General features: G+C 46.4%; 1 protein-coding gene across 1 annotated transcript in view; it reads left to right on the top strand.

Annotated features, from left to right (window-relative positions):
* The first annotated feature begins 4,749 nt into the window (after positions 1-4,749).
* LOC113903039 (lipopolysaccharide-binding protein) overlaps positions 4,750-23,557 on the top strand; it is a 32,486-nt gene continuing 13,678 nt past the window's right edge. Inside the window, exons 1-7 of the mRNA XM_027558564.1 lie at positions 4,750-4,951; positions 7,800-7,914; positions 9,407-9,535; positions 15,854-16,009; positions 17,246-17,309; positions 20,815-20,878; positions 23,403-23,494. Coding sequence (XP_027414365.1) covers positions 4,828-4,951; positions 7,800-7,914; positions 9,407-9,535; positions 15,854-16,009; positions 17,246-17,309; positions 20,815-20,878; positions 23,403-23,494 — 744 coding nt within the window. The 5' untranslated portion in view covers positions 4,750-4,827. The remainder of the gene's footprint in view (positions 4,952-7,799; positions 7,915-9,406; positions 9,536-15,853; positions 16,010-17,245; positions 17,310-20,814; positions 20,879-23,402; positions 23,495-23,557) is intronic.

Genomic DNA, 23,557 nt, shown 5'->3' with positions numbered 1-23,557 from the left:
AATTCAAACCCAGGCCACCTGGTCCCAGAGTTCATGCCCTTAACCCTTTACTTTTTCTCTTTATGTTCATTCACTCAATTATCTACTATGTGCAGCTCAGTATTCCAGGCACTGTGGTTTCCAAATTCTGGGTTTCCTGATTTCCTTTCAAGACTTCGGTCATCAGAACATAGTAAACACCATTGTGTTAAAAGGGAGAGGGTTTTCTCTTCCGAAGGGCTTGATTGATGGTAGGGGGAGTGACAAGTGGGTTTGGCTTTTGTGGAGGAGGTGGTCAGCCTGGTAGAGGAAAAGTCCAAGGGTTCTGACCAGTGTGGGGCTCATGCTGCTCCGAGGGGCCTCTGCTGGTCCTGGGTCACTGGCAGGGACCTTGAGCTGGGAATCGGCACTGTGAAATGGGGTATTTCCTGCCATATTGTTACCTAGTCCAAGCTCACTCTGCTTGCCACACAACAGGCCAATGAATCTGAGAGACGAAGTGTTGAGGCAAGGAAGAGGCTTTATATGGGACGCAAATGACCCAGAAGATGGCAGGCTAGTGCCTTAAAATAACCAACTTATTGGGGTTTGAGTGCCAGGTTATTTTATAGATCAGAGAGAAAGAAGCAATGAGGAACTAAAGTCAAAAGGCAGAATAGAAAGAGCGAGGCAGTGGGGAAGCAAAATGAAAGGGTCTTCAGTCTTGTAAAACATCTCCAAGGGAATGGTCAGCCTTTGGAAGGGGTGTGCTAATCTCTTGTAGTCACAGGTGGGCAGGGACAAGTTCAGTTCAGTTCAGTTGCTCAGTCATTTCCAACTCTGTGACCTCATGGACTGCAGCATGCCAAGCTTCCCTGTCCATCACCAATTCCCAGAGCCTGCTCAAACTCCCATTCATCGAGTCGGTGATGCCATCCAACTATCTCATCCTCTGTCATCACCATCTCCTCCTGCTTTCAATCTTTCCCAGCATCAGGGTCTTTTCCAATGAGTCAGCTCTTCACATCAGGTAGTCAAAGTATTGGAGCTTCAGCTTCAGCATCAGTCTTTTCAATGAATATTCAGAGCTGATTTCCTTTAGGATGGACTGGTTGGATCTCCTTGCAGCCCAAGAGACTCTCAAGAGTCTTCAACATTATAGTTCAAAAGCATCAATTCTTTGTTGCTCAGCTTTCTTTTAGTCCAACTCTCATGTCCGCACAGGACTACTGGAAAACCCATAGCTTTGACTAGATGGACTTTGGTGGCAAAATAATGTCTCTGCTTCTTAATATGCTGCCTAGGTTGGTCATAGCTTTTCTTCCAAGGAACAAGCATGTTTTAATTTCATGGCTGCAGTCACCATCTGCAGTGATTTTGGAGCCCAAGAAAATAAAGTCGGTCACTGTTTTCATTGTTTCTCCATCTATTTGCCATGAAGTGATGGGACCAGATGCCATGATCTTAGTTTTCTGAATGTTGAGTCTTAAGCCAGCTTTTCCACTCTCCTCTTTCACTTTCATCAAGAGGCTTCTCAGTTCTTCTTTGCTTTCTGCCATAAGAGTGGCATCATCTGCATATCTGAGGTTATGGATATTTCTTCCTGCAATCTTGATTCCAGCTTGTGCTTCATCCAGCCCAGCGTTTCTCATGATGTACTCTGCATGTAAGTTAAATAAGCAGGGTGAAAATATACAGCCTTGACGTACTCCTTTTCCTATTTGGAACCAGTCTGTTGTTCCATGTCCAGTTCTAACTGTTGCTTCCTGACCTGCGTACAGATTTCTCAGGAGGTAGGTCAGGTGGTCTGGTATTCCCATCTCTTGAAGAATTTTCCACGGTTTGTTGTGATCCACACAGTCAAAGGCTTTGGCGTAGTCAATAAAGCAGAAGTAGATGTATTTCTGGAACTCTCTTGCTTTTTCTATGATCCAGTGGATGTTGGCAATTTGATCTCTGGTTCCTCTGCCTTTTCTAAATCTAGCTTGAACATCTGGAAGTTCACAGTGGACTGTTGAGGCCTGGCTTAGAGAGTTTTGAGCATTACTTTGCCAGCGTGTGAGATGAGTGCAATTGTGCAGTAGTTTGAACATTCTTTGGCATTGCCTTTCTTTGGCATTGCCCTTCTTTGGGATTGGAATGAAAACTAACCTTTTCCAGTCCTGTGGCCACTGCTGAGTTTTCCAAATTTGCTGGCATATTGAGTGCAGCACTTTAACAGCATCATCTTTTAGGAGTTGAAACAGCTCTGCAGGAATTCCATCACTTCAACTAGCTTTGTTTGTAGTGATGCTTCCTAAGGCCCACCTGACTTTGGACTCCAGGATATCTGGCTCTAGATGAGTGGTCACACCATCGTGGTTATCTGGGTTCTGAAGATCTTTTTTGTGTAATTCTAACAAAGGCACCTTAATTTACGTTCAAACAGAGGGGCAGGGTCCTCCAGGCAAGCTGGTAAGTATGATTATAATAACAAGAGCAATGAAAAGCAAGTCAAGGAAACAGTGTCCAACATAGAGTCAGAATTGGCTTCCTCCCTGCAACAATATGAATGAACAAAGACTACCTGTCATCTAGCAGCCATCAGACCGCAGTCACTCCTGAAGGTGAGCCCCAAGGAAACTCTGGATGTGAAAACACAGGATACTGGTCCCAGAGAGCTGAGGTGCATGTCAAATAAATGATTTCAGTGAGTCCAGACTCTTGTATCTTCCCATACATAGAAAAGAGCTAAATTCCTTAACTTGGGGTATCTGGTTTTCTTTAACAATAACCTTTTAATGTTCAGACTACCTGCCCTTTATTGCACAACTTCTGTATAAACTGGCTCCCTACCTCGCCTGCTTGGAGCAGTTCTCTCAGGGTTCCTTGAGATGCTTGAGGTCCAGGCTTGAAGTCCTAAAAATTCACACCAAATAAAACATAACTCTCAACTTTCAGGCTGTGAATATTTTTGAAGTCCACAACATCTGTGGGGGTAGAGGCCAGGCCTGGGGCCCTGGGGCAGGCTGTCGGGGTGGGGGAAGGTCTAAGGTCCAAAGCTCACTACTACAGGAACTCCCGCCCCTGCAAACAGCCCCCAATCTGGATATTCTCAGACTGATGCCAAAGGAAGGGCAATTTCTGTGTCCCCATGAGGTCCTCACTCTTTAGACTGTCTCCCCTCCCCACCATCTCCAAGCTGAAAAGCCCTGGGAGTCACCCGCTTTATCCCCTTCATTTTACAAGGGAAACAGATGCACTCGAGGAGACAAGGTGTGCTGAGGGATCCACGGCCAGGCGGGGCAAGGTGGGAACCCTGGTTTACGGGTTCCCAGCCCAGAGCCCCCCACTCTGCCTTGGCAGGCTGAGTCCAAGGAGCAGAGGCCCCCAGGCACACTGCTGCTAGGCCTTTGTTCTTGCTCTTTGCTGGCCTGGTATGGCTTTTCCTAAAGGCCACTCCTCCTCATCCTTAGGGTCCCTGCTCAGCACATCACCTCAGAGAAGGCTTCTCTAACCATAGTTCTGCAATGGCTCCCACAAAGCCAGGTTCAAATCCCCGATGGGTGATGATGGCTTAATCACTTCACCCCTCTGAGCCTGTTTCTTCAGCTCAAAAGGAGATTAAAATCCCATAAAGGGCTGGTGCAGGCTGAGAGGCGGCAATGCAGAATACGCAGCATGGTGCCCCCCATGTAGTAGGTGCTCAATAAATGCTGGTTTCCTGCCAATTCTCACCCAATGCTGGAAGAAACACAGGACTCAAAAGGTTGAGCACTGCCCTCAGGACCACCTAGGTTACTTTCAGGGGTTGGGGTGAGGACAGCGCAGTCCGAAATCCTCAGCCTGATAGATACAAACAACAGGGCACAGAGAAGCCCAGCATGGGCCTCCCTGTACTTAGTGTGGAAGTTCAGATCCCAAGCCCAATTCCAGTGTCTTTTATGACCCTGCCACAGGCAGGGTGTTGAGGCATTCCAAAGACCCATCCAATTTCAAGGAGCGGGCACAATTTCAATTTCAAGGAGACCTCAGCTTTTGATGGAAAGAGTATCAAAGAATTTGTGGACTTATTTTTGTGCTAAGTTGCTTTGGTAGTGTCCAACTGTTTGTGACCCCCATGGACTACAACTAGCCAAGCTCCTCTGTCCACGGGATTTTCCAGACAAGAATACTGGAGTGGGCTGCCATTTCCTCCTCCAGAAGGACTTATTTTTAAAAGACCACAATTACAGAAAAGCAGAGAGTGGCTAGTGCTTCCCAGATGGCACTAGTGGTAAAGAACCCACCTGCCAATCCAGGAGACAGGAGATTCTCGTTCGATCCCTGGGGTGGGAAGATCCCCTGGAGGAGGGCAGGCAGGAGTTCAGGGATTGGCCAAGTTGCCTTCCAACAACTTTTACCATCAGCGGGGTTTGAGAAAACCTGTTTCCCAATAGGAGGCAGGGAGGGTGGGATGGGGCGGGGAAATTTTTTTACAGAAACAGAATTGGGTATAACTCAACTGGCTTTGATTCCCAGTTCTGCCACCTGCCAGGGTGTGTGAGCTTGAGCCAGTGACATGGCCTCTCGAAGCCTCAGCTTCCTTGTCTATAAAACCCAGGCCTTCCTGGAAATGAACGTGGGGCCTTTTTGTGGGAAGGGTGGACGGAGTGTCATCTGGACCCAGGCCAACCCACCCTCTCTCCCAGGCAGTGCCAACTGGGCTTTTAAATGACCCGTGACCCCAACAGTGTTGCAAGCAGGTTCCAGTCACTTGGCCTCCCCTTCCTGGTCCCAGGAACCCGCCCCACTCAGGAGCCGCCCCAGCCCTCAGGCCTTGGCTATTTAAGGGAGCTGGGCCCAGTCGGAGGCTGCGACAGATCCAGCCCAGCCCCCTGGGAATCCAGGATGGTGACCTTGACGGGCACCTTGCCCTCCCTCCTGCTGGGAACCCTGCTCACGTTCACCTCCGGGGGCCTGGGGGCCAATCCCGGCCTTGTCGTCAGGATCACCGACCAGGGCTTGGAGTACGGTAGGGAGCCGCGGCTGTCAGCTGGATTGGCTGACCTGCTTGGCCCCAGGCTGCTCTGGGGACAGCTGGGGACACAGAGGGGACTCTCTCCCTCAGGGTGGTGCAGGCTTCCCGGTCAGGCAGCCCTGGCTCGTGGTCTGGCCTTGTCACCCAAACATTGGACCACGTGGGCATGTTGCTTGTCTTAGCTGGGTTCCCACTAGCCAAACAGAGATAAAGATTTGGGGGTGAATGTTTGGGTCGGGAGATGATTCCAGGAAACGCTGTAGCAGGATTGTCACATGAGATGGGGACAGAGGACAGCCAGGAGAGGCATGTCAGTGAGCCAGCTATTGCCCCTGTGATGGGAACTGTTTTGCTGGAAAATTCTTGCTCAAGTTCTAAAACACACGCCTTAGAACTAGAGGTTAGAATGGTGGTGACCACCCAGAAGGGGCACAGAGAGCCTGCAGGGGTGCTGAGAATGCCCTGTTTTGCTCAGGGTGTTGGCTACATGGGTGCATAAACATGTAAGAATTACCTCCCAGTAGGTTCCCTGGTGACTCAGATGGTAAAGAATCTGCCTGCAATGCAGGAGACCCCGAATGATCCCTGGGTTGGGAAGATTCCCTGGAGAAGGGCATGGCAACCCACTCCAGTATTCTTGCCTGGAAAATTCCATGAACAGAGGAGCCTGGTGGGCTACAGTCCATGGGGTCACAAAGAGTCAGACAGGACTGAGTGACTAACACTTTTAATAAGACAAGTGCCTTTTAGGTTGTATTTCTACAGATGTTATATTTCAATTTTAAAGAATGAGCAAAAGTAAAACTGTATTTTATTTTTTATTGATGTATAGTTGATTTACAGTAATGTATTAGTTTCAGGTATACAGCAAAATGATTCGGTTCTTTGCAGATTATATTCCATTATAGGTTATTACAAGACATTAAATATAATTCCCTGTGCTATACAGTAAATCCTTTTTGCTTATTTATTTTATATATAGTTCATATCTGCTAATCACATACTCCTAATTTGTCCCACCATCCACATTCCATAATCATGTCTGTTTTCGATGTCTGTGAGCTTGTTTCTGTTTTGTATAATAATTCATTTGTAATTTTTTTTAAGATGCTAAAACAAAGCCTCAGAAATCATCTGTCCAAAGGGCAAGGGATTGGTGGTATTTATATACCCCTCTCCACAGTACTTGATGGAGAGCTGCTCCTCACATATATGGAGCCTCAATTGCCTTATCAGTTCAAATGGGATAATAACATTCCCTCAGGAAGAGTTGTTGGGAGCCCAGATTGGCTGGAGACAGACAGAAGGCAATCAAGGAAGCCTTCTTGGAGGAGGTGAGGTAGAAATGATACTTGAGAGTTAGCCAGGGACAAGGGATAGCGTTTTGGGAGAGTACCAGCTCCTGTGTGTGTGGGAGGGAGGGCTGCAAAGTGGTAAGAGGCAGAGTGGGGGAGCTCAGTGGTCATCTGTGTACACACACCCACTCCAAGGGTGTGGTACAATCCAGGGTCTCTCATACCTGCAAATAAACAGAAAGTCCTAGTGTGAATACTGTTTATATTGAAACTCTAGATCAGGCAAAATTTGCCTCTTGTTCCTTTCCGCTGTGTAAGTGTAACCAGTCCTCCAGAGCTGGACATTTTGGTTCCTTTCCATATTTTTAAACAAGATCCACCCTGCTTTGACCTCCTGGGTGTTTACTGAGTGCTTCGTGTGTGCCGGGCACCATGCAAGAGTGCTTTTTATCCTGCCAGACTCCTTTTGGCTTTGCAAAGATCTCTCTCTCTCTCTCTTTTTTTAAACGTTTTTCTTTTCTTAGATTTTTTTTTTTTTTTTGGTTTAACAATTTTATTTATTAATTTATTTAGGCTTTGCTGAGTCTTCACTGCTGTGCGGGCTTTCTCTCGTTCTGGCAAGCGGGGCCTACTCTCTCGTCGTGGCACATGGGCTTCTGACTGTGGTGGCTTCTCTCGTGGACCATAGGCTCTAAAGTGCACGAGCTCGGTAGTTGTTGCACATGGGATCCTCGGCAGGTGGAATCTTCCCAGACTAGGGATTGAACCCGTGTCCCCTGCATTGGCAGGAGGACTCTTAACCACTGGACCACCACGGCAGTCCTGCAGTGATCTCTTTTAATCCTCATGCCACCCCAGTGAGCAAAGTATTGCTGTCATTGCTTTTGGACAGACAGAGAATGCCAAGGTTGAGGACTTGCTCAAGGTCACCCAGCTAGAAAGACACCAATGCCAGGATCCTAGCCCTAAAATCCTTGCAGTCTGTTCTACACAGGCAGACAATGTGAAGGAAAGGAAAGAGGCCCAGCCACCAAGCACACGGCACTCCTCTCTCGTGGAGCTGCTGACAAAGACAGACCTTCTGTTTTCTCATCCATAAAATGGGCATGAACATAACCACCCCACCTGCAATGCCGAGATGCTCCTGAATATCTCTCCTGCCACTTGGTGCTCTTGGGCATGCGTGTGTGTTCAGTCACTTCAGCCGTGTCCAACTCTTGCAACCCCATGGATTGCAACCTGCCAGGCTCCTCCATCCACGGGGATTCTCCAGGCAAGAATCCTGGAGTGGGTTGTCCTCCTCCAGGGGATCTTCCTGACCCAGGGATCAAACCTATGGCTCCTGCCACTCCTGCATTGCAGGCAGATTGCTTACCCACGGAGTTCCCCTCTAGTCCCCTGCTCTAGAGGGGCTCAATAACCTGCAACCATAATAATGCTAAACAGAAAGTTGACCTCTTTCCCCAGGACAGGTAGGAGCCACTGAAGGGTTTAGAGGGAGGGAGGCAAGCCAATCAAGCTGACTCCCAGCTTTTTTGTGTCCTCAGTGGCCCAAGAGGAGCTGTTGGCTCTGCAGAGTAAGCTGCACAAAGTCACACTGCCCGACTTCAACGGGGACGTCAGGATCAAACATTTTGGCAGTGTGGACTATAGATTCCACAGGTGAGGCTCCGAGGTGGCTGAGCAGGGCCTGTGGGTGGTGTCCAGACAGGAAGGGAGAGAGAGCCCCAGGATGGCTTAAGACCTCTCTGGGGCAGGCAGTGGTGGGATGGCTCCTCAAAGAGTTCAGAGGGAAGTTCTGGAAGGAACTTGGGCCCTTCATTTGCTCATACAACAAATATTAATGAAGAGCCACTAGCTATGTGACCTGAGCCTTTGTTTCCTTATCTGTAAAATGGGGATAACTTTCTGCCTCTTTGGAGTGATAATCCAGGCTCTGGCCTGACACTGGATATAGTCTGGAAGGGAAGATAGACCTTAAGTTTTTTTTGTAAATAAACCTTTAAATTTAGATATAGTAACCCAACTCTTGGAGCTGAGGTTGGCACATCTGGAGGAGTCAAGGAAGGCTTCCTGAAGGGAGTGGCATTTCACCTGAGTCTTCAAAGGATATTTAGACCAGAGCAGCTGATGCTTTAAAAAGAAAGGCATCAGGCTTTCCAGGTATCTCAGTGGTAAAGAGTCCACCTGCAAAGCAAGAGACATGGGTTCGATCTCTGATCCTGGAAGATCTCACATGCCTCGGAGCAACAAAACCTGCGCACCATAACCGTTGAGGCTGTGCTCTAGAGCCCGGGAGCCGCAACTACTGAGCTCATGTGCTGCAACTGCTGAAGTCCGAGAGCGCTAGAGCCTGTGCTCTGCAACAAGAGAAGCCGCTGCGATGAGAAGCCCTTGCACCGCAACTAGGAAGTAACTCACCCTCACCGCAACCAGAGAAAAATTGTATGCAGCAGTGAAGACCCAACCCAGCCAAAAATAAATAAATAAATATCTTCTAAAAAGACATCAATCACTTTTTGAAGGCTTGACAACGGAGCAGGGACAACTGAGCCCATGACTCATCACACCCCTCTCTGCTCACCACCGATGGCTTCTTCCAGTCCTTCTTTTATTCAGTCCATCACTAAACATCTATCAAGCACCCACTGTGCACCAGGCAAAGAAAAGGGAACTTGACCATTCCTTTCCCACCGACAGCCCGAGGATGCGTATGGTCTGGGTTTGCTTCTCCCAGGCCTTTCGTGTCTCTTCTTGAGCCTTCCCTCAGCCTTCTCTGAATGAGTTCCCCCCCTGCATGTGGAGAGGAAAGCAATAATGGGCTGCATCTCGCACCTTACTTGGAGTCCCAGCCAGGGTCGTGAGATCTATGGGCTCTGATCCTGACTGTGTGACTCTGGGCAAATGCATGCCTTCCAAGAAATTCTCTTTCCCCCTGTGTGAAAAGGGAACCTGAACAGTTTTGACCCCCTCTGTGAGACCAAGTGATGCAGTGCATGCAAAGTACTTGGCAAGGCTGCATGGTTAGCTCAGGGCACACAGCAGGTAAGTAGGAGTTGGGTACCAGGTCCCAGGGTGAGAGCAAGACCCCTGCAGAGACTAGACCTGCCTCTGCCTCCACGCTGATGCCTCTTCTGTGGGTCTCTCTCCCCAGGCTGAACATTCAGAGCTGTAAGCTGCTTGGCTCCGCTCTGAAGCTCCTCCCCAATCAGGGCCTGCATTTCTCTATCTCCGACTCCTTCATCCAGGTCACGGGCGACTGGAAGGTGCGCAAGAGGATACTGTAAGTTGGCTGTGCTCCCAGGCCCTCGGAACCTTGACCTTGGCTTTCATTCCATCTTTCTTGGGTCCAGGGTGTTCCTAGCTTTCCCCACAGCAGACCCCCAAGGCAAGAATTCAAGTGCAAGTACTTTATCTGGTGAGTGATTCAGGGAAACATCCAAGGACTGTACAGAAGTGAGGTGGGGAAGAAAGGAGTCGGCTTGGCAGCCACTGGAGCTCAACCCTCCCAGGGACAACCGTCTTGGGGACATTGTAGGCAGAGCGCACCTCTGAGTTACCCCAGTCTCCTGTTTGCCGTTGGTCAAGGGTGGGCTGACCTCTCCAGCATTTTGAACTGTTCTCTGACTTCTGAGGTCCTTGGATGGAATGTGGGTTAGTCTCCTCAGGCTGCCATAATGGAATGTCACAGACTGGGCCAGAGCAGGGGTGGTTAAACAATGGGAATTTTTTTTTTTCTCACACTTCTGGAGGCTAGGAGTTCAAGATCAAGATGTGGGCAGATTGAGTTTGCTCTGAGGCTTCTCTCCTGGGCTTGCAGATGGCTGCTGTCACCATGTCCTCACATGGCCATCCCTCTGTGAGCCTGCACCCCTGGTGGTTCTCTGTGTGTCCAGATCTCCTCTTCTTAGGAGGACAGACTGGACTCTAGGCCACCCTAATGGCCTCATTTTAACTGGATCACTTCTTTAAAGGCTCTATCTCAAATACGGTCAAATTCCGGGAACTAAGTGGCCTTTAACATACAAATTCAGGGGACACAATTCAACCCGTAACAGGAGGGCAAATACGGGTGACCTGGCCATGCTGACACTGTAGACCTGCTCTGTCCAATATAGTAGCCTTTGCCCCCACGTCCTTACTGAGTACATGAAAAGTGGCCGGAACAGATGGAGATCAATTGTAAGTGTAAAACACTAGATTTGAAGACTTAGTACAAAAAAGAACATAAGAAATCGCATTAATAATGTTTATGTTGATCACATTTTGAAATGATAATCATATACTATTCAAATTATTCTCACTCCTTTAATTTTGCTTTTTTTAAATGTGGCTACTAGAAAATTTTAAATTTACCCATGTAGTTCACATTGTATTTCTGTTGGACAACACTGCTTTAGAAAGATGCTCAATATGTAGATCAGTATATTGGGCTTCCTTGGTTGCTCAAATGGTAATGAATCTGCCTGCAAGGTGGGAGATCTGGGTTCGATCCCTCAGTCAGGAAGATCCCCTGGAGAAGGAAATGGCAACCCACTCCAGTATTCTTGCCTGGAGAATCTCATTGGCAGAGGAGCCTGATGGGCTACAGTCCATGGGGTCATGAAGGGTCAGACACGACTGAGCAACTAACACTTTCATATAGGTCATCAATTGTTGTTGTTCAGTAGTTAAGTCCTGTCCAACTCTTTGTGACCCCATGGACTGCAGCATGCCAGGCTCCTCTGTCCTCCACTTCTCTTGGAGTTTGCTCAGATTTGTGCCCATTGAGTCAGTGATACTATCTAACCACTTTTTTCTCTATCAACCCTTTCTCCTTTTGCCTTAAATTTTTACCAGGGTCAGAGTCTTTTCCAGTGAGTCAGCTCTTCACATCAGGTAGCCAAAGTATTAGAGTTTCAGCTTCAGCAACAGTCCTTCCAATGAATATTCAAGGTTGATTTCCTTTAGGATTGACTGATTGGATCTCCTTGCAGTCCAAGGAACTCTCAAGAGTCTTCTCCAACACCACAGTTCAAAAGCATCAGTTTTTTGGCGCTCAGCCTGCCTTCTTCATGATCCAACTCACATCCAAACCTGACTACTGAAAAGCCATAGCTTTGACTACATGAACCTTTGTCAGCAGTCATTAATATTTGCATATTAATTCAATTTCCGTGACAGGAATCAGGCCATACTCTTCAAGATCTCTTCATATGACCATACGAATATCTAGCTCATTCTTTTTTTAAACTTCTTTTAATGTAATATTTTTACCGAGGTGAAATTCACATGACATTTTAAAGTACCCAATTCAGTGGCATCTATTACATTTACAGTGTTGTGCGACCGCCACCTCTGCCTAATTCCACAATATTTCCATCTCCCCAAAAGATGCTCCATACCCATTAAGCACTCACTCCCCATTTGCCCCTCCCCCAACCCTGGGCCACTGCCAGTCAGCCTCTGTCTCTATAGATTTGCCGATCTGGGACCTTTCATATACATGACATCATACAGCACACATATTTTTCTGGCTTTTGTCATGCAGCATAATATTTTTAAAAAATATTGGTTAATTAATTTGGCTGCACCAGGTCTCAGTTATGGTACACAGTATCTTCAGCCATGTCATGTAGTAAACTCTACTCCCTGACCAGGGATCAAACCCACACCCCCTACATTAGGAGTGCAGAGTCTGAGCCGCTGAACCACCAGGGAAGTCCCTTATGCAGCATAATATTTTTGAGGTTCATCCACACTACAGCACATATCGGTGCTTTATTCCTTTGTATGAATGAGTAGTATTTCACTGTATAACTGGACCACATTTGACCTCATTCTTTGTAAAGTCTTCATCACATAGATGCCCACGACTTATTGAACCTGTTCTGACTAGTTGACATTTAAGCTTAATTCCTCATTTCTTGCTATTCCCCATGATGCTTCAGTGAACTTCCCCACACAAATATCTTGACAGGATAAGCCACAGACTAAAGACTTAGAAGTAAAATTACTGAACCAAAGCTATGTAGTTACAATCAGGATCAGTTCATCTCATTTCAGTCGCTCAGTCATGTCTGACTCTTTGCGACCCCATGGACTGAAGCACACCAGGCTTCCCTGTCCATCACCAACTCCTGGAGCCTACTCAAACTCATGTCCATAGAGTCGGTGATGCCATCCAACCATCTCATCCTCTGTCGTCCCCTTCTCCTCCCGCCTTCAATCTTTCCCAGCATCAGGGTCTTTTCCAATGAGTCAGTTCTTCCCATCAGGTGGCCAAAGTACTGGAGTTTCAGCTTTAGCATCATTCCTTCCAAAGAACACCCAGGACTGATCTCCTTTAGGATGGACTAGTTGGATCTCCTTGCAGTCCAAGGGACTCTCAAGAGTCTTCTCCAAAACCACAGTTCAAAAGTATCAATTCTTCGGCGCTAAGCTTTCTTTATAGTCCAACTCTCACATCCATACTTGACTACTGGAAAAACCAAAGCTTTGACTAGATGGACCTATGTTAGCAAAATAATGTCTCTGCTTTTTAATATGCTGTCTAGGTTGGTCATAGCTTTTCTTTCAAGGAGAAAGTGTCTTTTAATTTCATGGCTGCAGTCACCATCTGCAGTGATTTTGGAGCCCCAAAATATAAAGTCTCTCACTGTTTCCCCATCTATTTGCCATGAAGTGATGGGACGAGATGCCATGATCTTAGTTTTCTGAATGTTGAGTTTTAAGCCAACTTTTTGACTCTCCTCTTTCACGTTCATCAAAAAGCTCTTTAGTTCCTCTTCACTTTCTGCCATAAGGGTGGTATCATCCACATATCTGAGGTTATTGATATTTCTCCCTGCAATCTTGATTCCAGCTTGTGCTTCCTCCAGCCCAGTGTTTCTCATGATGTACTCTGCATATAAGTTAAATAAGCAGGGTACAATATACAGCCTTGGTGTACTCCTATCCCAGTTTGGAACCAGTCTGTTGTTTCATGTCCAGTTCTAACTGATGCTTCTTGACCAGCATACAGTTTTATCAGGAGGCAGGTCAGGTGGTCTGGTATTCCCATCTCTTGAAGAATTTTCCAGTTTGTTGTGATCCACACAGTCAAAGACTTTGGTGTAGTCAATAAGGCAGAATAGACGTTTTTCTGGAACTCTCCTGCTTTTTTGATGATCCAATGGATGTTGGCAATTTGATCTCTGGTTCTTTTGCCTTTTCTAAATCCAGATTGAACATCTGGAAATTCTCAGTACTTTGAAGAATTTTGCTTGGAGAATTTTGAGCATTACTTTACTAGTGTGTGAGATGAGTGCAATTGTGCAATAGTTTGAACATTCTTTGATATTGCCTTTCTTTGGGACTGGGATGAAAACTGACCTTTTCCAGTCCTGTGGCCACTGCTGAGTTTTCCAAATTTGCTGGCATATTGAGTGCAGCACTTTCACAGCATCATCTTTTAGGATTTGAAATAGCTCAACTGGAATTCTATCACCTCCACTAGCTTTGTTCGTAGTGATACTTCCTAAGGCCCACTTGCCTTCACATTCCAGGATATCTGGCTCTAGGTGAGTGATCACACCATCGTGGTTATCTGGGCCCCGAAGATCTTTTTTGTATAGTTCTTCTGTGTATTCTTGCCACCTCTTCTTAATATCTTCTGCTTCTGTTAGGTCCATACCATTTCTGTCCTTTATTGTGCCCAATTTTGTATGAAATGTTCCCTTAGACATCTCTAGTCTTTCCCATTCTATCGTTTTCCTCTATTTCTTTGCATCGATCACTGAGGAAAGCTTTTGTATCTCTCCTTGCTATTCTTTGGAACTCTGCATTCGAATGGGTATATCTTTCCTTTTTTCCTTTGCCTTTAGCTTCTCTTCTTTTCTCAGCTATTTATAAGGTCTCCTCAGACAACTATTTTGCCTTTTTCCATTTCTTTTCTTGGGGATGGTCTTGATCACTGCCTCCTGTACAATGTCATGAACCTCCATCCATAGTTCATCAGGCACTCTATCAGATCTAATCCCTTGAATCTATTTCTCACTTCCACTGTGTAATCATAAGGGATTTGATTTAGGCCCTACCTGAATGGTTTAGTGGTTTTCCCTACTTTCTTCAATTTAAGTCTGAATTTTGCAATAAGGAGTTGATGATCTGAGCCACAGTGAGCTCCTGGTCTTGTTTTTGCTGACTGTATAGAGCTTCTCCATCTTTGGCTGCAAAGAATATAGTCAATCTGATTTCGGTATTGACCATCTGGTTATGTACATGTGTAGAGTCTTCTCTTCTGTTTTTGGAAGAGGGTGTTTGCTATGACCAGTGTGTTCTCTGGGCAGAACTCTATTAGCCTTTGCCTTGTTTCATTCTGTACTCCAAGGTCAAATTTGCCTGTTACTCCAGGTATCTCCTGACTTCCTACTTTTGCATTCCTGTCCCCTATAATGAAAAGGACATCTTTTTTGAGTGTTAGTTCTAGAAGCTCTTGTAGATCTTCTAGAACCATTCAGCTTCAGCTTCTTCAGCATTACTGGTTGGGGCACAGACTTGGATTACTGTGATATTGAATGATTTGCCTTGGAAATGAACAGAGATCATTCTGTCATTTTTGAAATTGCATCCAAGTACTGCATTTCAGACTCTTGTTGACTATGAGGACTCCTCCATTTCTTCTAAGGATAAACCCCACCAATCTGTGTTCCTGATGTGTTCTCTCAACCAGTGTTTGGTTTCCTCATATCTTCACAAGCACTGGGTATGAAAATCTGCTAAACTTTTTATCTCTCCAATAGATGGAAACTGGCATCGTTATTTTCATTTTTAATCACGTCTTATGTGCTTATGGAGAAGGCAATGGCACCCCACTCCAGTACTCTTGCCTGGAAAATCCCATGGGCGGAGGAGCCTGGTAGGCTGAAGTCCATGGGGTCGCTAAGAGTCGGACACGACTGAGCGACTTCACTTTCACTTTTCACTTTCATGCCTTGGAGAAGGAAATGGCAACCCACTCCAGTGTTCTTGCCTGGAGAATCCCAGGGACGGGGGAGCCTGGTGGGCTGCCTTCTATGGGGTCGCACAGAGTCCGACACAACTGACGTGACTTAGCAGCAGCAGCAGCATGTGCTTATTTGTAATTGAACTTTCTGTTAACATCTTGAACCTCTCTTTTTTTCCTCTTTTGTCCTTTCCTTGTTACTCTGTATAAGCTTGTTCTTTTTGTATTAAGGAAATTAACTCATATATTAGCTCATGTGTTAAGCAAATTAGATCTTTGGCTAGCTCACGATGCAATTGTTTTAATTTGCATATGCCTTGTTGTTCTCTAAAGTTTTAATTTTCAGTGCTGTTAAGCTCATAACCATTTCCTTTATGGGCTCTGAGACTTGGATTTGACCTAGAAAGGCTTTTGCCCATCCCTGACCATAAATAAATGGACCCAAGCTTTCTTCTTGATCTTTTATGGTCTTGTTTGTAACAAATCTTTATCTTGTAATAACTATATTTGTAATAATTTCTGTAGTTAACTTCTTAATCTGGTTTCATTTAGTTGGAAATTGAGATTTATATTTCCCCTCAAATTGTGGCTGACCATAGTCTACGAATCACTTACTACTTCTCCTTTCTTCTCTAGGAGACTAGACGGCTCCTTTGACGTGAAGGTCAAGGGCATCACCATTTCAGTCAATCTTCTCTTGGACAGTGAGCCCTCTGGGAGACCCAAAGTGGCTGTCTCCAGCTGCAGTAGCCACATCCGTGATGTGGAGGTGCACATATCAGGAGATTTGGGGTAAGTCACCGTGGGGACACTGACCAGCTTGACCCCTGGCAGGAGCCAGAGACCTATCCAACCCAAGGCCCAAGGCCTCTGATAAGCACGACGGTCCAGGGTACTGCATGGGCCCATCATGTGCACTTGGAGGTAATCCTTTGGGGGACCTGCTGAGATGAACAGAAGCAGATTTAAGCTCAGAGTATTGGTGGTGTGCCGGGCTTCCCCGGTGGCTCAGTGGTAAAGAAAGAATACGCCTGCCAGTGCAGGAGCTGCAGGAGACACAGTTTTAATCCCTGGGTCCGGAAGAACCCCTGGAGGAAAGAAATGGCCACCTATTCCAGTATTCTCACCTGATAATCCCATGGGCATGGTGGGCCACAGACAAAGGGACCGCTAAGAGTCAGACACGACTGAGCAGGCATTGGTGTGCCATTTCCACCAAAAAATAAAGAGCTTCACCACCATCAGACAAGTGCAGTTTGGCTACGGAGAGAACACAAAGGCTTTTGGTCAAATGAGAGCTTGTGAAAAACACACAAACCTTTGAGCCAATCTCTTCAAGTCTCAGTTTCCTTGATTAGAAAAACATGAATTTGGGACTTCCCTGGTGGTCCAGTGCTTCAGACTCTGCGGTTCCACTGCAGGAGGGGCTGGTTTGATCCTGGTCGGGGAACTGAGATCCCAGCTGCTGTGAGGCACAGCCAAAAATTTTAAAAATAAGAATAATAAAGATATATTCCCCCCAAAAAGGAAAAGAAAAACATGGATTCTCCAGGTGGTGGTGGTGGTGGTGTGTGTGTGCTCAGTCACGTCCAACTCTTTGCAACCCCATGGATTGTAGCCTACCAGGTTCCTCTGTCTGTGGAATTTTCCAGGCGATAATACTGGAATGGGTTGCCATTACCTACTCCAGGGGATCTTACTCATTCAGGGATCAAAACTGTGTCTCCCTGTCTCTCACATTAGCAGGTAGATTCTTTACCACTGAGCCACCTGGAAAGTCGCATGGGGTCTCCAATCCCTCCTCTAAATCTATTGAATTTGGGGCTGGGCTGTCAGATGCACTGAATCATGGGGTATGCTGGGAAATGGGAGTCTGCATGCTCATTCCATTCAGGATTCTGGAACACAGCAGGGGCCAGGATGGGGTGGGGAGCCCTCTCTTGGAAACTGGCCTGACTCTCCCTGCTGCCCCGCTTTCTCTGCATTCAGTGCCACCAAGCTGACCATCCACCGTGCTTCCCTCCCCAGGTGGCTGCTGAATCTCTTCCATAACCAGATCGAGTCCAGGTTCCGAAGGGTCTTGGAGAGCAAGGTAAGCTTGTCCAAGCAGCTGGCATTGCTGAGCCTCTCAAGTGTTGGGTGCAAGTCCTCAGTGACCTCTGGACTTGAACAGCCCTAGGGGCTGGCCCAGGCATATTTGGGCTCAAGGCCCAGAGAGGACAAATCAAGGTCATGGAACTGGTGTGCAGCAAAGCTGAGGGCAAGATGTAGGTGTCTGGATGCCGAGTCTGTTCAGTTAGACAGCAAATGGTTAGATGCTTGGCCAAGGGTCAAACAACAGGGAAAAAGTCGGCTTGGCCTTGCTCACTGCCCGCCCCAGGTCTGCAGTCCACAAAAGCCGAAAAGGAAATCAACACTTAGGTGCCTGTGGAGACCAAGCAGGAAGCTTTGGGAGTGTGTGGACCACGTAGGATCCCTTGGTTCCTACCTGGGTGAACGCATGAACACCTGCTTTGTATTGCTTTGTATAAACAGCAACAGTGTCAGTTTTCCCCATTTAAAAAATCCTGTGAAATCTCCAAATTTTGGAATCTCTAGCTAAAATAAAGAGGTTTATGTTAACTTTCAGTTCTCTTATTCACCTGCTGCTGCTGCTGCTAAGTCGCTTCAGTTGTGTCCGACTCTGTGCGACCCCATAGAAGGCTTCCTACCAGGCTTCTCTGTCCCTGGGATTCTCCAGGCAAGAACACTGGAGTGGGTTGCCATTTCCTTCTCCAAGGCATGAAAGTGAAAAGTGAAAGTGAAGTAGCTCAGTCGTGTCCGACTCTTAGTGACCTCATGGACTGCAGCCTACCAAGCTCCTCCATCCATGGGATTTTCCAGGCAAGAGTATTGGAGTGGGGTGCCATTGCTCATTCACCTACTTCACCCTAAAATCCTGTCTCTGGTGTATCATCTACCTGGAGCTGCATTTGTAGTGATGACCGCTTGGGAAGAGAAAAAGTAAAGAAGAGGAAAGGGGAAACAGGCACACACACCTCTCCTGATCCAAGTCTGGTTTGGCTTTGAGTGCCTCCTGGTGGTTAAAGTGAAAATAGCATGCAGACCCCAAGGATTGGACGTGGCAAGCCGTTCTTTCCTTTTCTTGTTCTGAGGTCCCAGGGTCTAAGTGAGCTTGGAAAACACGCCAGTCCTCTCCTCATGCGCCCCGTTGCCATGTTTCCATGCGTTTCTAGTGGGACCTAGTATTCTTCAGTGGTGTGGATTTATGCCGCCCTGTTGATGATGGAGACAATAATGATTAATAACAATATTATACAATAAAAGTTCTGTGAACCCAGGTCTCCTGCATGGCTGGCAGATTCTTTACCATCTGAGCTACAGCTTGCCCTGAAGATGTCACCTCCTCATAGGAGCCATCAGTGACCCTCTTACTAGGCCAGGACCACATGCATGCTCTAGGACACCTCCCCCCCATAAGTCCCTCTCCTCCACAATATCTGTGGAGGATAGGTGATAGCTAGTTAATAAAAAAAAAAAGTTGTTTAAAATGAGGACTCGGACTTCCCTGGTAGTCCAGTGGTTAAGAGTTGGCCTGCCAGTGCAGGGGACATGGCTTCAATCCCTGGTCTGGGACGATACCACGTGCTGCAGAGCAGCTAAGCCCGTGGGCCACTACTGTTGAGCCTGTGCTCTAGAGCCTGGGAGCCGCGACTACTGAGCACAATGCCCTAGAGCCTGTGCTCCACGACAGGAGAAGCCAACACAATGAGAAGCCTGTGCACTGCAGCAAAGAGTAAGCCCGGCTCTCTGCAACTAGAGAAAGCCCGCGTGCAGCATGGAGACCCAGCACAGCCAAAAATAAAAATAAATAAATAAATGGGGGAAAAATGAGGTGAGGACTCACACAGCCTTGGACAAAGAAAATATTTACATATGGATCCAAATATTTTAAGATACAGTAAACGTACATTCCTTTGACCTAAGACGCAGGACCATTCTTTGTAAACAGTCTCTTGACTGGCCTAGCACTGTCCTTACAACATTTAACATGCATTGGCTACAGGTTCCGGCTCAGATTTCTTTAACCACAGTGAGAATCTAGAGATGTTGGCAAAGCGTCCTCCATGCAGAATCCTTCCTTATTTTTATAATTGTTTTCCTGGGAAGCTTTTCTGGTCCACAGCAGTTTACTGACATTTTTTTTTAAGCAACTCATCTTTCCAAAGCACTTACCTTAGGTTTTTCTGACAAACAATTCTTTTCTCAGTCATTATTTCATGGGTTTACATAAAAAATAACTTTTAATATTTATTTATTTATTTGGCTACATCAGGTCTTGGTTTCAGCAGGTGGGATCTTTCGTAGTGGTGCACAGATTCTCTGGTTGTGGCACACGGGCTCAGTAGTTGTGGTAGGCAGGCTTAGTTGCCCCACAGCATCTCAGTTCCCCAACCAGGGATCGAACCCACATCCCCTGCATTGCAAGATGGACTCTTAATCACTGGATTACCAGGGAAGTCCCTACATAAGAAATAATTCGAGTGATTGCAATAGCAAGGAAAGCAAACAGGTTTGAGAACATTTCTTGAGCATTTCCATTTCCTGAGAAGCACACAGTTTGGGGCAACAAGTTCTGAGTGTTTACTATGAGTGGTAGCCTGTTGGATGCGAGGATTCAGTCTTCCACAAGCAGCTGGGGAAATAAGTGTTGCAGGGAAAAGCCAATTCTGACTCTGTGTTGGAACTGTTTCTTGGACTTGCTTTTCCTTGCTTTTGTTATTGTACATAATGGCCTGCCTCAGAGAATCCTGCCCCTCTGCCCGACTGTTAAATTAAAGTGCCTTTGTTCAGAACCCTAGTCCACTAGTAGATGGCATGAAGGAAGAAATTAACATATCCCCTTTCCAAGGCTTGCCATTCTAGGAGATATTTGCAAGATCGATGGCCTTTTTACTTTGTTTCCTCATCTCCCCCATCTCTGATCTATAAAAGAACCCCACATCCAGACCCTGAGAAGACAGTTATTTTGAAGCATTAGTCTGCCATCTTCCTGGTCAGCTGGCTCTCCGAATAACATTTCCTTGTCTTACTACCTGTCTCCAATCCACTGGCCTGTCGTTCAGCGTTCAGCAAGCAGAGGGAGTTTGGACTCGGTAACACAAGGACTATTGATCCATCCACCTAATCTGTTAAGAAGTATCTGCATTAAGTGTACACTTATTTGTGTGGCTATTGCTACTTACTATCTAATTCTGCTGTCCAGTTCTAGACCCTGAGAGACTAGGGCTTCCCAAAGGAATAGGTCTTTCATGACAGAGTTTCAGGCGGTACCTCCAGCCAAATTACCTAGCTCCGATCTCCAGTCCTGTGATGGACTTTAACAGGCCCAACTGGACCCTACTGGGGTCCACGTGGGGGCAGACATGTTTTTGATCATTTCTATTTTCTCAGTACCTGGCATATCATAAGCACTTATAAATTTTTGTAGAATCAATGACCAACTAGCAAAGATGTGAAATGGGACCGAAGCAGTTAGCACAGGGCCAGAAAAATCCAGCAAACTCACTCGGGCTTTCTTTTCCCATATTTTTCAGATTTGCGAAATTATTGAGGACTCGGTGACCTCTGAGCTACAGCCTTATCTTCAAACTCTGCCAGGTAAGGCACTCCACCCATCCTTGATTCTCATTAATTTTTATAAGTGCATACATTAATATGTATCTTATGAAACCTTACATGGAGCAGCAGTGTTAAAAGTAAAAATTAAAAGTCCCCTTTCCTCCCCAAATTTTCTTCCAAGAGGTAAACTCTGTTTTGAGTGTGTACTCTCAGATACTTCCTTTGCATGTGAAAATATAAATAAACACATACATAAGCATATGAATATACATTCACATGGGCTTCCCTGGTGGCTCATCAGTAAAAGAATCCACCTGCAATGCAGGAGTTCAATCCCTGGTCTGGGAGGATCCCCTGGAGAAATAAATGGCAACTCCAGTATTCTTGCCTGGGAAATCTCCTGGATAGAGGAGCCTGGTGGGCTACAGTCCATGGGGTCACAAAGAGTCAGACACAACTTAGCAGCTAAACCACCACCGCCACCATACATTCACATATGTGTTACTTTTGTTCATGAATATATGTGAATATGCATAATTATGAATATATACATTAGTCTGTAATAGTAGAGACATTATTCTTTTGTAACCTGTATACCTTGGAGATCTTTCTTCTATCATCACATATAAACTGATCTCATTTTTAAAAACGTTTTTGTGGAAGTCAATACAGGGAGAAAAGTGCTCAAACTGTAAGTGGAGTTTTTACAATTTTTTCATAAACTGAGCACACACACTTACCAGCTTCCAGATCAATACACAGAACATGACTGGCCTTTCAGAGTCCACTCACATCTCCTTCAGGCACTACCCACTCCTCAAGGGTGACCATCCTCCCCACTTCTTCCAGCAAAGATCAGCTCTGCACTTTGTACATGAATGGACCTATACAGTAATCACAGTCTTTTATCAAAAGCAGAAGGCTTTCTCTGTTCAACTTTAAAATATGAGGTCACTCCATGCACCTCCCTGGTGGTCCAGTGATTAAGACTTATCTTCCAGTGCCGGGGGTGTGGGTTCAGTCCCTGGATGGGGAGCTAAGATCCTGATGACTTGCAGCCAAAAAACCAAAACATAAAACCAAAGTAATATTGTTACAAATTCAATAAAGACTTTAAAAATGGTTCACATAAAGAAAATCTTAAAAAAATAATAAAATATGAGGTCAATCCACATTGTTCCATATTGTGAGTTCATTCACTCTCCTGCTATGTCATCCACTGTGTCCATGTCTTTCCATTTTTTTTTTAATTTGGAAGATAATTGCTTTACAATGTTCTGTTGGTTTCTGCTGTACAACAACGTGAATCAGCCATAACGTCTCTCCATTTATTTATCTATAGACCTGTCGAAGGCCATTTGGGTAGTTTCAGTTCTAAACCATTGTGGGTAGTGCTGCTGTGAATATTCTAACTCATATGGACATGCATCTTGGGGTATATACGCAGGAGAGAAATTACAGGTTCCGGTGATGTGCCTAGGTTCAGCCTTACCAGATCCTGCCAAACAGTTTTCCAAAATGGTTATATAGACCTCATTTTTTTTTGGAGGGGGGATGCCACTCAGCTTGCAGGATCTTAGTTCCCAATCAGTGATCGAACTTGTGCCCCCTGCAGTGGAAGCGTGGAGTAACCACTAACCACTGGACTTCCAAGGAAGTCCCTAGACTTCATTTGAATAACTGCACAGTATTCTACCTTACGGATGTGTCTCCATTTATTTAATGAGCCCCCAGCTGCTGGACAGGTAGGTTTGTTGTCATTCTTTCCTATTGCCAACAACGGGGCAGAGAGCATCTCATACTGCCTCTTTGCCTGCACGTAAGTGTACCTGTAGAACAGTTTTCTACAAGCAGAGGCCCCAGAGCTAGGCTACACAGGTAAAGTTGGCAGGGACAGACCCTGGACAATTGGAGGTGTTCCCTGATGCCGTGGACCCCAGGCCTCCACACTCACTGCTAACCTTCCCTTCAGCAGAGACCCACATGGGCACAGAGCCCCAGTGCGTGGGACAGAGAGCTCCTGCTCCCTCAAGGCCTTGGAGGGGAGTCTCTGGGTCCTCTGAACATGGCCCCGCCTTCCTGGTTATTTGATTGATAGTGGTAGGAGGATGGTTTCCTTGAAGATCAAGGTCTTGGTTATAAAGTTGAAGAGCAATATCTTCGGTTGGAGAATTTTCCCTATCGTATGTCTTCCTCGGTGTGAAGTTCTGGGTATGGAGGGGCTGCCAGACCTGAGCTCCTCCTGTGCTCAGGCTGTGTGTGTGCATGTGTGTGTGTGTGTGTATGTATGTGTGTATGTGTGTGTAAGACTCTGGAAACTGCTCAGGCTCTGGGATAAGCACACCAGTCCCCTTGTGGCTAAATCATCAGTGGAACAGAAGAAACCACGTCGTCTCTTTCTTGGTGAAGGAGCTCTTTGCCCCAGCACTGGGCTGGGTGGAGGGTCTTAAGGTGGAGGGGCAGGGGGCTCTGGAGACCTCTCCAGAGGGAGTGTGGGTCAGCCAGAGTCCTCATCGCTTCTGCATTGCCCGCCTCCTAATTCTGTCCCTCCCCCGGTTCACAGTCACAACAGAGATTGATCATCTCGCTGGCCTTGATTACAGCTTAATGGGGGCCCCTCAAGCAACAGCCCAAATGCTGGATGTGATGTTCAAGGTAAGCGTCCTGGGTCAGGGGCTTGAGTGGGTCCAGCCTCGGTGTGGCATTCCCTCAGCTCAG

Source organism: Bos indicus x Bos taurus, chromosome 13 (assembly GCF_003369695.1).
Source record: "Bos indicus x Bos taurus breed Angus x Brahman F1 hybrid chromosome 13, Bos_hybrid_MaternalHap_v2.0, whole genome shotgun sequence".
NCBI classification, from domain to species: domain Eukaryota; kingdom Metazoa; phylum Chordata; class Mammalia; order Artiodactyla; family Bovidae; genus Bos; species Bos indicus x Bos taurus.
The sequence above is the reverse complement of the archived record's forward strand: the minus strand, read 5'-3'. Positions and strand labels throughout refer to the sequence as shown.